This window comes from Ailuropoda melanoleuca, chromosome 9 (genome assembly GCF_002007445.2).
Source record: "Ailuropoda melanoleuca isolate Jingjing chromosome 9, ASM200744v2, whole genome shotgun sequence".
Classification (NCBI taxonomy): Eukaryota; Metazoa; Chordata; class Mammalia; order Carnivora; family Ursidae; genus Ailuropoda; species Ailuropoda melanoleuca.
The window spans coordinates 8,813,636-8,830,036 of NC_048226.1; the positions used below are offsets into that span (position 1 = coordinate 8,813,636).

General features: G+C 43.8%; 1 protein-coding gene across 1 annotated transcript in view; it reads right to left on the reverse strand.

The window, feature by feature from the left end:
- AGBL1 (ATP/GTP binding protein like 1) overlaps positions 1-16,401 on the reverse strand; it is a 637,395-nt gene that overhangs the window by 524,228 nt on the left and 96,766 nt on the right. The window contains exons 10-14 of the mRNA XM_011229612.3: positions 14,894-15,474; positions 13,095-13,178; positions 12,776-12,862; positions 9,989-10,137; positions 8,150-8,237 (exon numbers count right to left, since the gene is read on the reverse strand). Coding sequence (XP_011227914.2) covers positions 8,150-8,237; positions 9,989-10,137; positions 12,776-12,862; positions 13,095-13,178; positions 14,894-15,474 — 989 coding nt within the window. The remainder of the gene's footprint in view (positions 1-8,149; positions 8,238-9,988; positions 10,138-12,775; positions 12,863-13,094; positions 13,179-14,893; positions 15,475-16,401) is intronic.

The following is a 16,401-nucleotide window of genomic DNA, read 5'->3' on the forward strand; positions in this document are numbered from 1 at the left end:
ATACTGGCAAAATGTTCCTCACTCGAAACTCTATGGGGTGAAATTTAGAAAACAGGGAAACTGCCAGGTCATGAGCCAAACCAGCAACATCTGGGCAGGTCCATCTGTCTCCTTTTTTTTGTTTTGTTTTTGAGGGACAGGGAGAGCACACACAAGTGGGGGGAGGGGCAGAGGGAGAGGGATAAAGAGAATCTCAAGCAGGCTCCACACTCAGCGTGGAGCCCGACACAGGGCTCGATCCCACTACCCTGAGGTCAAGACCTAAACCAAAATCAAGAGTCAGACTTAACCGACTGAGCCACTAAGGAACCCCAGGCCCATCCGTCTCCTAATTGTGGTGTACATGCCATGAGCCTTTCCTTGCTGTGTCTGAAAATGAAGCCTACAGAGTCACTGAGCTAGAAAACAGACAGATAGGTGAATCGTTCTGCATATCCCAAGGTGCAATCGTAGACATACACTTTAATACCCAAATGTGAGATTCCCCAGCCCCTGCCTTTCCCCAGACCCCACAGAGTTCAGCTCTTCCTTTCCCTTCCACCTGCCAAGTGGTTTTGTTAATAATCATTACTACTACATACTGAGTTCCAACTCGACACCTAACACACGTCACCTTATGTTATCATTGCAACAACCCACTGTGTGCATAAAGAAACAAAAGCTTAGTAAAATTAATCTGTCAAAGGTTGCAAGGCTAGAACCTGGTCAGGATGGGACTTGAACCCAGATCTGTCTGTCTGCGAAGCTTTTGTTCATTGCACTATACAATACTTGCCTCCCAAAGGAATACATTTGTCACCCCAAATGTGGTTCAGCTTCTTATAGCTTCAGAGTGCACATTTTCCTTTGTCAAAGATGAAGAACCAATTTTGATACTTTAGAGAACAGTATCAAAGTAAATTGCACCCAGAAGTACATTCCAAGCAATATTTTCCCCACACGCTGCCAGTTATGCCCGCGCCTTGCCTGTCGACGGGGAGGCAGCTGTGCAGGCTTTCCTGAGAAATGTTATCATCAAGACTGCATTATGATGCAAAATACTCCCGGACACCAAAAGATGTAATTCCACCTTTGAACGTTTACAATGTTGCCTTACTTGTCCGTGGTGCTTCGGGGTTTTATTGGGGGAAAGGGTGGGGAGAGGGAAGAAATAGCAGGTAATGAATCTCTGTTGTTGCAAAATGTAAAAAAAAACAAAAAAAACAAAACACCCACAGATTATTCTTTTCTGCCTTTTTGCTACCTACATGCCACCCCCCAACTGAAGCAAAAGCCAAACAAACAAACAAACAAACAAAAAATCAGGCAAGCAATAAAGGAAGAAAGAGAAAACAGACTTTCTTGTTTCTTGTGGTTTTGTGGGTTTTCAGTATTAATAAAACCCGGAATGGCAGTCCCACAAACTATGGCCTGACACATTTCTCCTGCCTCAGCTTCTGCCAACACAGCACCCTGGGAACCTGGTCATTCTAGGGAGAGAAGGCTACCCCCTAAAAATGTAAGCCCCAAGTGCTTCTCCCTGTCACTTTTTAGATCCCGTGACTAGGACCTGATTTCCTTTGTGACTCCCGCACTAGAAACTTCTAAAAGGCATCTTCACCCATGGTGCCATCTGGATCTTGATACCTAATTGGGTCTCCTTCCCCCATATTTCCCCGAAGTTCTGTACTTCCTTCAGAGCTAAGGCTCTGGTTATTAGAAAGTATGTCAAGAAGCAGATGGTAGCTCAGAAAGCATGCAAGCCACATATGCTCTGCGTTTTATTTTCTTTCCGATTTCACTCATAAAAGGCTCCCCTGCAAACACTCATCAGTTGACACCTACTTGAACAACAGGTACTGGTCAATTACACCTCTCTACACCGACGGCGCAAGAGACATGAGATGAGCCAATCAAGATGGTCAAGATGTTGACCGCCAATCAAAATGTGGAAGAGCACTTCACCTGTAAGCATACAAGCGTGAGCACACACCCCATATATGCACATTCATGAAGGTAAAGGCAGGTGGAAACGTAACACCTAGAGCCTCTCCGTCCCCAACTTCTTCACCCACAGAGGGGACACAGAGCCTGCGTCTTTCCTCAGGCATAAACGATTTCTCTGTCGGCCAAGGTGGTGGTCTCCTCTGACACAAGCCACGCTTCCTGGTCCACTTTCCACCATACTTGTCACTATGCTGAAGTCACGTCACAGGGACATTCACCGTAAGCAAATTCAGCCTTACCTCAGGAGCCATCAGAGTGAGCAAGGAGGAGAAAGCAAGAATGTGGAATCCCCATCCCTAGGCTCTTTCCACCATTCAAACCAAACCCGGACTCCAGGGAGGGAAAAGTGACAGAGAAATGGAAAGAGAAAAGGATTCTTAGTTTTTGAACTTCTGTGGACCTACTGTTCTAGAGATTTAAGGGAAGTGTAAAGAATTCGAACAGCAGTTTTGGTTGTATGAAATCCACCCTCTCACAGCCCCCCCCACACACACACACACTATATAACTTGATGGGCGAGAATCTTGTGGGCAAGACTAAAAGCTCCTCACTGGGGTGCCTGGGTGGCTCAGTTGCTTAAGCATCTGCCTTCGTCTCAGGTCATGATCCCGGGGTCCTGGAATTGAGTCCCACATCGGGCTCCCTGCTCCCTGGGGAGTCTGCTTCTCCCTCTCCCCCAGCTCATGCTCGCTCTCTCTTTCTTTCTCTCTCGCAAAAATAAATAAAATCTCTTTTAAATAAATAAATACTCCTCATTGGTAAGCCAGCCCTCCCCAGGATGGTTGCGGACTGCTGAGATTTAAAAATGGGTATCGCCTCATTTACGATGAGGTTCTGCTAAAGGAGATTCCATGACAACCCTCGTCTGGGATCAAAACTCCAGCTGAACCTAGAGCAAATGTCAGGCTTCCCCACTGGAGTCTCCCGGGGGCCATGCATGGGGAGCAGGAAAATCCAGATGACTCTACCAATAGCAAAAAGTCTCCTCTTCGGGGACCTCGATGCTTTCCCAAGATCACCTTTCTCACAGTGAACTGTTTGATAAATCTCTAAAGTGAAACCTTTGGCTTGCAACAATTCGACTTGTCCACAATAAAGTCATACTCTAACAAGCTATTTTTATTTCCCCAATATTGATGTGAACATGCTGAGGGATGTTTGCAAAGCAGTAATATTCATCCTTTATATCTGAAGTGGTTCCCATGTTCTTCCTTCATAAAAAAACCCTTTCCTTCTACCTCATTCAGACAACTCCTTCTGCCTTCAAGCCTCAACCCAAGAGTTTCCTCTTCCAGGAAGCCTTCCCTGATATCTGCTCTTTTACAGAGTTCTTACCACACTCTGTCTCTCCCTCACTGGTAACCTTTTATGACAGGGATTATGCTTATTCATTTGTGTATCTTCATGCTTGGCACATGAGCTGGACTTAGCAGCTGTTCAGTTAAAGTTTGTAGAATACATGGACTTCAGGGGCAGTACTTAAAACACCTGAAGTATTCCACCTCTAATCCTACTGGTGTCTTTTTAAGGTTAAATATACCTGTACACATTCTACAGATGGGGAAACTGAGGATCACGGAGGTGAAACATCTCGAGCAACTCCACACAGAAAGCATGGCAAGCCCAATTCAACCCCACGAGTGGGCTGACTCCAAAACCAAGATCTCTTTTATTATATCATCTGTCTCTTGGAAATGACTAAGAAGACTGATAGTCTTTTGGCCCAATTCAGCCAGTAAGAACGTGAAGTTTTGGTCTTCATAAATCAGGGCTGCTTATAAACTTAAAAGTCTAAAGTAACAGAAGGAATATAACATAAAACGGGTGAGAGCTCATGAAAATGAAACATTTCACTGATTCTTTATGTCATCGGTGCCACTAAGAAGTTTCTACTAGTTACGATGATGGCTGACGTTCACTGAACATCTACTATGCATCAGACACTGTGCTCAACTTTCCACCTGTTTTTCCTCATTTCCTTATCCACTATCGGCTCCATTTTACAGATGAGGAATCGGAGGTTGAGGATGCAATAATCCGCCCACAGTCACACCACTGATGATAAGTGGTGGGAGTTTGATTCCAAGAACTTTTTCTCCTTGATCTGCTCTTCGAGATGGAGAAGGAGCCTGGTGAAAATCAAGGGCATTCTCAGATTTGCTGGATCCTACATAGGTCATGTTGGGTCAAAGATACCCAGGGTCGGGCAGAGCCAGCTCTTCCAGTTAAAAGACTCCCCCCCTTTCGCTTTTCCATTCCCTGAACCATTTGTCTTAGGACCAATCTACACTTTTATAATCATAAAGCCTTCAATGAAGCAAGGAGCAAAGTACACAAATGCATAGTTATGAACTCAATCTATTTCCATTTGCACTTAAAAATATGCTGGGAAGTCATTTTTTTCCTGTGGGTGCATGAAATAAGCGAATGCCAAGATAGAGAGTGAAGTAGATAATCTTATAATGACCCGGCTCTGTTTAACAAGGGCACATCATTTCACTTAACAGGGTCTAATAAGGCAGAGCAGCCACGCCACTGGGCTTCCCCGTGTCTGCAGCGTTACTAATATTCCATACAACGCCAAATCTCCCTCCTGAGATCCCTCGGAAGGATGCATGATGGCAGAGCTCGTGTATGACATTCATCTTCATGAGTGAGCTGTTCCATCTCCTCTCACGAGCGGAGATAAATGTCAGAAGAGATCAGCCGTTGTGTATTACATGGCCACTCTGAGCACGCGGCTTCCCTCCCTCTGCCCTTCAGCAGCAAAATTACTTTAGACCGGAGCCGGGAAAGGACTCGGAAAGGTGCGAAGCTGTGTATGTTGCAGGGAGAAGCAGGCCATGGGGAAGTCAATAAAGCAGCAACTGAAAGTATCCTTGCTTACTTTTATGAGAGGCATGGAAAAAGGAGTGTGCTCATTTATGTCCTCCCCTCCCGAGGATCCCTTTTACTTTCTGGCTTACTGGTCTGCAAGGTGGGTGGGAGAGGGGGATGGGATGGAGGAGGAGAGGGCATTCCAGGGAGAAGGGCGAGATGGTCAGTTGTGCACAGGAGAAAATATTAGAATTTTTCCTCAAATGTGGTATGATCTAGGTACTAAGAAAGAAATTCAGTTGTCTTAAGGTTTAATATGGGGATTGACACTGCCGTCCGTATGCTGTCCAAGGCAACCTGATGTGATGCCGAATTATAAAGCAAAATACAGGAGAGCCATCTTAGCCATTCTTGTCTGTTGTGTTCCAGAGCTGAATACGAACAAGGCATTGCATTTTACGTTTCTGATTTTCATGTGTCAGGAAGCTGAGTACCGACTGCTGTATGGGAAGAGCTCCACACCTCCCTTATTCTTTTGCTTTTAACTTCTGGCAAGGTAGTTAAGTTTGCAGAAGCTTACCTAAGTGGATTGACAGATTATATTTCCTAAATTAAACTAAACCTCACAATATAGACTGTTAGTTGTTGTTGTTGTTTATTTTGCTTAGAAGCCATAGAATTGAGGGTAACATTAAATTTCAAACACTAAAGACCCCCCAAAAATGGAAGAATGGACAGGGCCTATCTTCCCTACTTTTCCCGCTAGCTCTTTCTCAAAGATTCTGACAAATTAGATCTAGCTAATTAGATCTGGCAAATTAACCAAAATCTTTCAAAATTATGCAAAAGGCTATTGATAACTGTATTTTTCATGGGAACCCCTAAGGGTACAGTATGTCCTGAGTTATCAAGAGAATAAAGATATAACTGGGTAGATATTTACAATTATTATTTGTTCCATCTTTTTCTCAGCATTTATAATTTTAACTCTTTGCATGTTTTCTAATGTACATAACATATTAGTATAATAATGCATATGTAACTGATTAAAATAATTTATGAACAAATCTATATTAAAAGAACACACATGACTATATCTTACCAAAACAGGCAGGAGACCACTTTCTAACTGATGACAATCAGACCCATGAAGCTGTCAGCTCACATCCTTAACTGATCACCACTGCTGTCTCTTTTCGAAGGAAATGAAAATCCCATTCCTCCGAGTGTCTTTTTCTCCTGTGCCCTTCCGTATATGTACTCAGGCACAATGAGCACCCTCGCCCCTCCTTCAGAACATGGCACTAAATCTGGGAACTTAACAGCACACTAGAAATAGAACTTCTGAGTTTCTGATGATATGCTGGAGACAGAGAAATAAGCAGGTGAAGTTCTCTCAAATTAATGCACCGGAGAGAATAAAGGCAAGCGTGAAACAAACACATCTTCTAGAGCAAATCAACTCAAAGACTGTGATGGGTAAAGAGGGAGAAATATGTTCTACAATCTAAGGCATTCTACAGTAGGCAGAGGGGTCCTGAGCTGTGGTTGAATAGAGATACACACATCTAAACTGTTGTTAAATCACGTTATTAGAAATATGTTAACATAGTGTGATGAATAATTGTAAAACAAACTACGTTACAATGTAGCAATCTTATCCACTCATCTCTGCTGTATTCATGACTGCAATATGAAAAATGAATTACATTACACATTCATGGTTTTCATGTTACCCCTCTGTTGCTCTTTAATCACATAACAATTGTCTTTTTAATGAATCTAACAGCTATTAACATTAACTTTGGCTCGCCTTTGTTTTTGGATGTGGGGCTTCTTTCTTCCTTCCCTTTTTTTGGCAGATGCTTAGTCCCTGCAAGTCTGCTCCTTACTTCCCACCTCCCAGAGGGACAGCTTCCAGGGACAGTTCTACTCAGCTGGGAGACAATACTGAATGTTGTATTTGTCCAGTCTCTTACAAGTTCCAGAGCCAAGCAGGCAGAAAGCTGGATCTTTCACATTTATTAGGGTTACTATTTTCACAGGACACACCAAGGTTCAAAATTTAGGCTTTTGCTGTTTTTCCCTGAAGTTGTTGGCTTCTACCACTTTGAGATGGTTTTTAGTCTCAACCTCTTTGGAACATGAAAAGATCCTGACAGTTTCTAGATATGGAGGTCAGAGAGAAATTGCCATATAGGGGAATGGAAAACCAACAAAATCGTAATATTTTGCTATTGTTCTAAAGAATATAATGAAAATACCACCCAGGTCCATATCCAAATACATCAAGGACTGAAGACTGCCAACTCTTTAATTACAAACTGTAAGTCAGCCCAGCTCTGTGTTTTGTAGACAGCACTTATCTCTATGGTGATTTTTGCTTTTGTGTCTGATAGATAGGAAAGGTTAGGAATGATGTTGCTCTCTGAGCGTTCCTGTCCTCAGTCTCAAAAGCCAAAAGGCATAAGAGTATATATTCTCTTTCTTTGTGATATCAATAACAATCCTAAACGCTAGAACGTCTGATAATACTTTTCTTAGGGCCCTCTTGCAATATCAGAAAGAGATACAACTTGCTTTATCCAATAAAACAAATGGTAGCCTATCAGTTTTTATAAGAAACTAGCAATGAGCTAATAATGAATTACATATTTCTTGCCTGTCCTAACAGTTCCCGTCCTTTTTCTTTCTTATGAATCTGTATTTTATTTTCCACCAAAAGAAAATGCACAAATGAGCAATTCATGGGTTGGGAATCCATTTCTTTTATCAAAAGATACGGATAACTTAGATTTCATTTACAACTTTACAGACTAAATTGATGAAACTGCCTACCGATCAAGGGTTGAAGATGAACTGTGGAAATGCTCCCTCTTTTATTTTTTTTTTTCCCAAAAGATCATCTTGCTGTGGAGGAACAGTTACTTAAGTGCACCTGTCACATATCCACTCCCATCTGCTTTGGAAAACTGAGGCATAGGATGAGTAAGAATAGGCCAGAACATCTCGGATTTTTTGTTCACTGAGATACACGGAAAGAGGTAAAGAACGGAGGCTTGATGAACTAATCACAGGTTACGTCTGTACAGGTTCTAACATCCAACAACAAGGTCTAAGGGTTTTAATGTGTTGAAGTGAGGACAGGTGACTTCTCTGAAAAATCAAAAGATTTCTTGGGTTCTACTGTGGGTGCCATTTAACATGCTTGTGCTTCTGAAGGGCAGGGCGTTTGCCATTGGGACATGGATGGATGGCTGAGGTTTCTCAGATCAACACAGAAGAGCAGGAAATTGAGAAAGAATACAAGAGCAGAGAAAAGGAAGCTAGCAACATCCTAACTTACTTGTAATAACAGATTTCGTAGCCCATCCGTATCCAGGTGGGTCTGCCAAGAAGTGCCTCCTTCACAGAATACAGAGTTGGCTGCATCCCTGCAAGAACAAAGTCAGGATTAATCACTGGGGAGGGGCGCTGGGTGGCTCAGTCAGTTAAGTGTCGGGACTCTTGATTTCGACTCAGGTCATATCATTAGGATCATGAGATCGAGTGTCAGGCTCCAAGCTTAGCATGGAGCCTGCTTAAGATTATCTCTTTCCCTCTCCCTCTTCCTTTGCCCCTAAACCCCACATCATATATATATATATATTTATATATATATATATATAAATTTTATATATATATAAATTTATATATATATATATAAATTTATATATATATATATAAATTTCTGGGGAAAGAGAAAAGGGAAAGGGTACTGTGATGGGCTGAATCATGGCCCTCCAAGATATCCAGGTCCTAATCCCTGGAACCTGTGAATGGTGTCTTATATGGTGAAAGCGATTTCATAGATGTAATTAAATTAAGGATTTTGAGATGGAGAGATTATCCTGGTGGGCCCTAAATGCAATCACTTATGTCCTTTTAGGTGGGAGGCAGACAGCAATTTGTGCAGGAGAAGCAATGTGACTGAGGCAGAGGGAGATTGCGAGGTGCTACGCTGCCAGCTTTGAAGATGGAGGAAGGGGCCATGAGCCAAGGGATGCAAGGAACATAGCTCTAAACACTGGGGAAAAAATACCAAACAAACAAAATCCCCTAGATGCTCCACTGGGCATGGCCCTTCCAGAAACTTCACTGTAGCCCGGTGAAACTGATTTTGGACCTGTAGACTCTAGAATTGTAAGAGTAAATGTGTCTTGTTTTAAGCCACCAAGTTTGTGACCACTTGTTCCAACAGCCACACAGAACAAATCCAAGAGTCAGGGTTCGTATTTTTTCTTTCTACACCAGCAAGAATCTATTTAGTCAATATAGAATAGAGGCAGCACCCTGTGCTCAGACCTAGAGATATGGGAACATATATTCCTTACTCAAATCTGCTCAATAAATTAGTATATGAGGGGCGCCTGGGTAGCGCAGTCGTTAAGTGTCTGCCTTCGGCTCAGGGCGTGATCCCGGCGTTATGGGATCGAGCCCCACATCAGGCTCCTCCGCTGGGAGCCTGCTTCTTCCTCTCTTACTCCCCCTGCTTGTGTTCCCTCTCTCGCTGGCTGTCTCTGTCAAATAAATTTTTAAAAAAATCTTTAAAAAAAAATAAAATAAAATAAAATAAATTAGTATATGATCCAACAACAACATGCAGAATTTTCCATTCCTGGAAACGTTCAAAGTAAATGCGGGCTTCCAGTCACTTTGTCCCTTGAATTCCTCCTCCAACATGGCAACAAGTGTTCTGGAGACTTTGAACTTTCCCCATATTTTCTGAAAGTGTAAGTCAGTGCTGTCCAATTGGACCGGGCTGTTTTCCCTTCTGGGACAAATAGATCAATATATTTGCTGCTGTGGGATTTAGGCGATGAAGAGAAGGAATAAATGAGAGGTTCTCATGGGCCTCCAACAGTTCAAGGTGGGGCGAGGCCGTCAGGAAGTAATGGAATGGCAGGCATGACTTCCAGCTTGCCTTCCATAGTGGCAGTCTTCCATAGTTTGCCCACCATCTTGCCCCATGTGGCAACCAAGACACTCATCTCAACTTCAAACCCTTTGGGAACCCAAACAGGGCTTCCAGTAATAAGCCAATCCATCACAGAGGGGTATCATTCCTGGTGTTAGCCAGAAGATCTAGCGTCTAGAACTTCTAGAAGGTCTAGAAGATCTTGGGTGTTAGCCCAAGAGCTCATACCGTAATTAAACTGGCTGTTGGGCTTCTCACAGTTGATGATGTTGAAGCGGTAAGGGACGCCGGCTCTCATGCCGCTCACCCAGAAGTAGAACCACTGCTGGTGCTGGCTGCTATTGACGTCAGCGTTGACCAGCAAGTCGTACTCCCGCCTGCAAAGTCAGAAGCAAGACTGGAGGGCTACGGGTCTTCAAAGGGCCGTCCAACACCGAGAAGCTACACACCTCGGGTTCCAGAGGACGGATCTAAGACCCGGGATCTCAGCGGGCTGGTAAGTTACAGTGACTGTGCTCATCTCACAAAATTGGACACATGGGCTACAGAAATGTGGGGAGAGGGGAACAGGCTCTTGGTATTAGGAAAATCAGTTACACAGCCACAGCGCATCTTTTTATTAACCTGGGATGAGTTTTCTCTCTGGCAGGAAAAATGCAAGTGTGCTGTATCCCAGAGAAAATTCAATCATATCTGGTTGTGTAGCTCATTACTATTTGATGCTGCACATTACTTTGGGGCTCAGCCTCCTCGTACGGAAAATGGAAATAGTGCCTACTTGCGGTGCTGTTTGTAAAGATTAAGTGGTATCATATAGATAAGCCCCCAGCAAAGCAACAAACATGAATTAGGCCGGCAATACAGGAGTTGTGTGTTCATTTTGTCCCGTTTTCATTGATTTAACTTACATGCAGTAAAGTGCACAAATTTTTAAGTGTACAACTCAGTGAATTTTAAAAAAATCATCTGGACATTTCTGGCAATTACCCAGATCAAGACATAGGACATTTCCAGTGCCCTAGGCAACTCCTGTGGGTCCCCTCTCCATTACTATCTGCAAAAATAACCAATTTTTTGAGCTGTAGCAACAAAATTAACAATGCAGTTTTGACTTCAACATTATTATCAATATATTATATTTTCAAAAATATGACTGCTCCATCCCCTTGGCATGTTCTTTGAGTTGCTCCTCTAGGAAGGGTGATGTTTTTGCCCTGATCTGTTCACACTCTGCCACTATGGACCCCTGAGAAGCAGTACAGTGAGATTTCTGGAAGGGGGGGGAGGCTTTGCAGAAGGCATAGCAGAGCAGAGCAGAGCTACCTGATAGAGACCCACTGCTCACACTGTCACTCTAAGCATCTCACTTGAACCATCGAGCCCAACATACAACGAACGAAGCATAATCCCCCGAGTGACGCCCATAAGGACAAATCCAGAAAGACTACAGCCCTCAAATGGTCTCCTCTCCAAACACTGATCATCAAAACTCCTTGCCTATACCTGTAGGTTTGTTTTCTGTCTTCGGACTCCATTACCCCGACCATAACTGATTGGTTTAGGATTCTAGACTCCGGCCAAAGGCAGATATACGGAGAGAGAGAGAGACCAGAGCAAGGCCAGCAGTGCAGACGCATCATGGACTGACCACTGCCCCCCCCAGGGGACTCCTGATTAGGTTTTCTTTCCCACATCCCTTAAACATGATATAAAGAGAAACGGAGTAATAAAAGCAGGAGCCATCGCAAGACGTAGGAACTGAGCTGGCAACAGAAAGAGAAGAAGGCTGAGAAGGAATGTTAACAGAACTGCCGTTCTCTTCTTCAGCCCACGTAGCTCAACTTGTATTTGTTTTATATGTCGGGCTTCCTTGAAATATTTCATGTATAAAACAAACAAACAGAAAAGGATCACGGCTCACCTGCCCCCTGCCAAAAAAAAAAAGAATTCCAAAAACGACTCCTCAGATAGATACAAAACAGGCCAGTCTATCTGAAGTCCTGAGCTCTGGCTGTGGTGTATATACCTCCCTGAAGACGTGCTCACGCGGACTGAGCGTGCCAGACACTATTCTAAGAGCGTGATGTGTTTTTAGCTACATCTCGGAAAAAAGTCCCTATGATGTAGGTGCCATCGCTGTCCCCATTTTCTGGGTGAGGAAAAAAAAGCATGGAGTAGAGTCAGGTAATTGTTCAAAGTGTCCTGGTGGGAAAGGGGTGAGGTGGCCCCGGCATTCTGATTCCAGAGTCTGTGACCCCCACATACCGTTAACTGTTCTGGACTGCCATCCTCGGGAGTTCAGCTAGAGAAGACGGGTGACAAATCCTGATTTTTGGCATATGACAAATAGAGTCCACACTGGTATCAAGGGAAGAATGATAACATAGCCGTCTCTTCTGCACTGAAAATTTTTGTTTTGTGCCCTCTCCCCCTTTTTAGTTTGTACAGTCCTAGACTTTTCTTGCCTGTGAAATATTTTTCTAGTAACAAGAGCTCATTGAGACATTCTGCTAGAGAGGCATGGCACTACGCATGTCCTTGAACAGAGAGTAACACACTTCTCCATGGGGAGCCCCGTGTTCTCACCACTTACAGATACACAGCTGTGGGAGCAACAGACGTGAAAAGTTATTGGACCAGAGGACCCCACGTACCCTGCTGTGTCAATGGAAACAGCCCCAGCATCAGCGTAAGTACAAACATCCCAGCCAAAGGACTCCTGCACCCAAGGAGGGAGCCATTATACGGAATACAGGTATATTCATAACCTTCACCTCTAGTTGCAATTTGCTGTGACATCAGTTAGTGAGTCCCCTAGTGGTGTGCCCGTAAATGTGTAGCAATGGACTCTGAGAGGAAAAACATGTGTAGTGTCTGCCAGTTCTTGGGGCAACTCCAGCCATGGCTGACTTCAAACGACAAATGTGAGACCACTGTACCGAGAGGAGGGCGGAGAGAGGCACGACCCGCTCCATTAAGCTGCCAGGAGCTACGTTTGTGGGTTTCCTTACTTACTCACGCACTTGGATGGCTTTGCGAAGATTTCCGGACTCAAACTTGGAGGAGAACCTCAAGCAGTCGGAAGTGGTGTCTTGCAAAGGCCTGTAATGAAATAGGAAACACATGAACACATGCGTTACTGCTATTCTTGGGCATAGCCTGACATTTCTTAGAGATAAGCTTTTTCTTACAGATTCTTCAATATGACTTCTCATCGCGTTTCGGGGAGAAGGGATGGATTACTAACATAAAACACACTTATTTTCATGTCGTTAAGAGGATATTCCACACTCCGCCCCCATCTTCCACATTCCAGATACTCAAGACCACCTACCAAGGCTCATCTAAGCTGAAGACGACTTTATTTATAACATCACTTGGCTGGATGAGCCTCCGGACATCCTCAAATATCTTGATCCTGCAAAGGAAAATTGGAAACATTTTCAGGGTTGGCTCTCACTCCTTACCCCATCCATCCTACAGTCATCTGGGAAGGGCCTTGGGAATCATCAGAGAATTATGAAAGAAAACTTAATAATGCCCCCAACCTGGGGCTAAAAGAGTGGAAAAAGCACTGCCTCTCCTTCCTTTTTTTTCTTTATCAAAAAAGGAAACTACACTGAGCACCAGGAATGTAGGATACACTGATGCCAGGTTTTAATTGGATGATTCTTGACCCAAAGGGGAATTTTTTCAAGAGCATTTGGACTAATGGACTCCAAAGGTTTTGGTTGTGAGAGTAAGAGGGTCCTTTGCATAGAGACAATTTTTGAGGAAGACTTCAGGATTTTTTTTTTTAAAGATTCTATTTATTTGACAGAGAGAGACAGCGAGCGAGAGAGGGAACACAAGCAGGGTGAGTGGGAGAGGAAGAAGCAGCCTCCCAGCGGAAGAGCCCAACTCCAGAACTCTGGGATCACGCCCTGAGCCGAAGGCAGAAGCTTAACAACTGAGCCACCCAGGCACCCCAAGATTGTTGACTGTTAACATCCTCGAGGCCTGGGAGGCTTCAGTAAGCCTCTAAACTCTTGGGTCATTTATAGTCCTTGGGTTCTGTCGTCTCTGGAAAAAAAAGGTCAATCTTCTGTCTGAGAAACACCCACATTCAGGAAGTTTCAGTAAGAGGACAGAAGGAAGCCCAAGGGATCTTTCAGATTTCCTCCTTGAATTTCCAATCTATGTTCTTTGGGTGGAGTGGGAGAAGGAGAAGGGAGGTAGACATAAGGCCTGGACTCAAGGGGAAAGATGCTCTGTCACGGGGGGAAGTGTTGCTGGGCCAGCCCCTGTGCCCCTGTCTCTCAGGAACTTGCGAATGGAGATAACCTGCAAAGAGATGTCAGCAGGAGCCCAAGTCGGAGCAGCTCTTGGGATCCACCATCAATTTGCTAATGAAATGGTAAATAAGTTCATGAAACCTTCTGGTATGCAGGCTTTGCTCCATTGACTTAGAATATGCATACTCAATGTTAGTTTGTTTGTTTTCCAGGGAAAATCCTTTTTCCTTGGCTTTAGCCATTTACATTTTAATCTCACTATGTTGATCCAAAGGAAAAGCTCCCTTTCTGTCATTCTGGGAATAACCCATCACCCAAAGTTTCTACCCTGGAGAATGTGTATTTTCCTTACAATCTTTAGTGATATAGCAGAACTACTCTCCCAGCCAAGCCAGGTTTTATAACGTTGGGACTATGAGATGGGGGTACACCACCTCCTTTCATCAACAAGAGATCAGATACCAATTTACAGGGAATTTAAAAAAAAAAAAAGCTCCCAAATAATCCACACTGATTTTTTTTTTCTGAGAACCTTCCTTTGAGGAATGATCCCAATATTTGGAGAAACTGGGTTGTCTTTCCCTGCTATGATCTGCAATGCGTTCTGGGATATGGGGTTGCCCTAGAATCGTTGGGATTCTTTCTGGAACACATGCCTGCCGCTGTCCCACACTTAGTTCTGACATGTTCGGGTAGGGAGGCAAGCTTCTGTGTTTGGCAGAAGCTTCCCAAAGGATTTGAACACGCTCCTGACAGATTCTCACTTTTCCTAAGATAGCAGAACTCTCTATACAAACCATTCTGCCTATTAAAATATTAAAGAGAAAAAATATAGCTTCCAAATCAGCAGCACCATCACCTTTGGACTCCACATTTGCGCTCCAGCACTGACTGAGGAGAGAGGGGTGGACGGTGACCCCAGAGGTCAGGAAATGCCATCCTCTTGAAGTCAGCCACAGATCTGGTTCTTCTGGCTTTGGCCATATAAAGAAAGGGGTCATGGAAGGGGATATGCTTGGGATGTGTCTGCAGAAGCTTATCTATTACTTCAACAGTTTCTGTAGGCCTAGCAGAATTGGAGAAGGAGGCACTCATCATTGGGCAAGAAATCATGTCTATATCCCAAGCATCCTGTTTGAGGAAAGCTTGACTGTCAGGGATATCTTTTCCAGAAGAATCTATCCCAAGACCATTTGATTGCATATTTTGGTATGCATTCATCCCAGGGCCTCTTTTGGAGGTTGGATGCATGGTGGACCTCCCCATCTTCACCATGCTCAGAAGAGAAGTCTGGACCATGTCTTTTCTATCTGGCCCCCAGGAGCTTTGGTCCTTAGTCAAACAATGCTGCTTTGGGGAGGTCGCAGTCGGAATGTGGTAGTGCTTGGCATCCGGAGTCTCTTCAAAGTTCAAATCATCTCCAGATTTAGACTCGAGTTCCTTCAGGTTTAAAAAGGAAAAGAATACGTCAGTGTTTCCTTCCTTGTAGAAAATACAACTTGACCCCTGTCCTCACTTGCTGGGCACAGAGTTAAGCATAAATCCTGTAAATTAGAAAGCTTTTTCCAAGGTCAGACAAGAAAAGGCTAAGCTTCAAGAATCAAATAAATGGTAGAATCACAGAAATTCATGTTTGGAAGGGGCATTGGGTGGGTCTAGTACAATTCCATACAGCACACAAATACCCTCTGGAGCACCCAAAAAGCTACAGCCTGGTTGGACAAACTTATTTACAGGGTTATCATGACACCCCAAGGCAGCGCCTTTCATTTGAGGATCATTCTGATAATTTTTAAGCAAAAGTCTTCCTCACGCTGACTGAAATTCCCTTCCCTGAAATTTTTACCTACAGATCCCCTTCGGCTTTCTGGAGTAAAACAGAATATACAGCCTCCTTTCTCCATGGGATTAGGTGGTACCCTTAGAGGTGGGCAAATTCATGATATATTAAGAGTCATAGGAAAATAACAGATCCAAAGGCAGGTCTAAAATCTTGACAACAGCAATAGTAGTGGGAGCAGCAAGTAGCCACTACATCACCAGGAGTAAGGTTCTCGATTTGTTTCTACTAACAAAAAACCCTGGAATCAGACTGGCCACCTTCAGAAAGCCATCTAGTACAACTTGCCCACTGTGCAGCGGAACAATAAATCATCAGGAATTTTCAGTGCATTTTCAGGACGTGAGGACAAGGCACTTTGGTCCCCCAGACAATAGGTGGTGATGTGTACGGTCATCCGATTTCCATCTCGGTGCCAGGTGTCCGACATACATCCAGCCCAGCCACCTTTTTCACATTTTGCTTAGCCTTCTGTCTTTCTCCCAGAAAGACCCCAGAAGCAGACTGCTAATGATGAGCAATGCTCT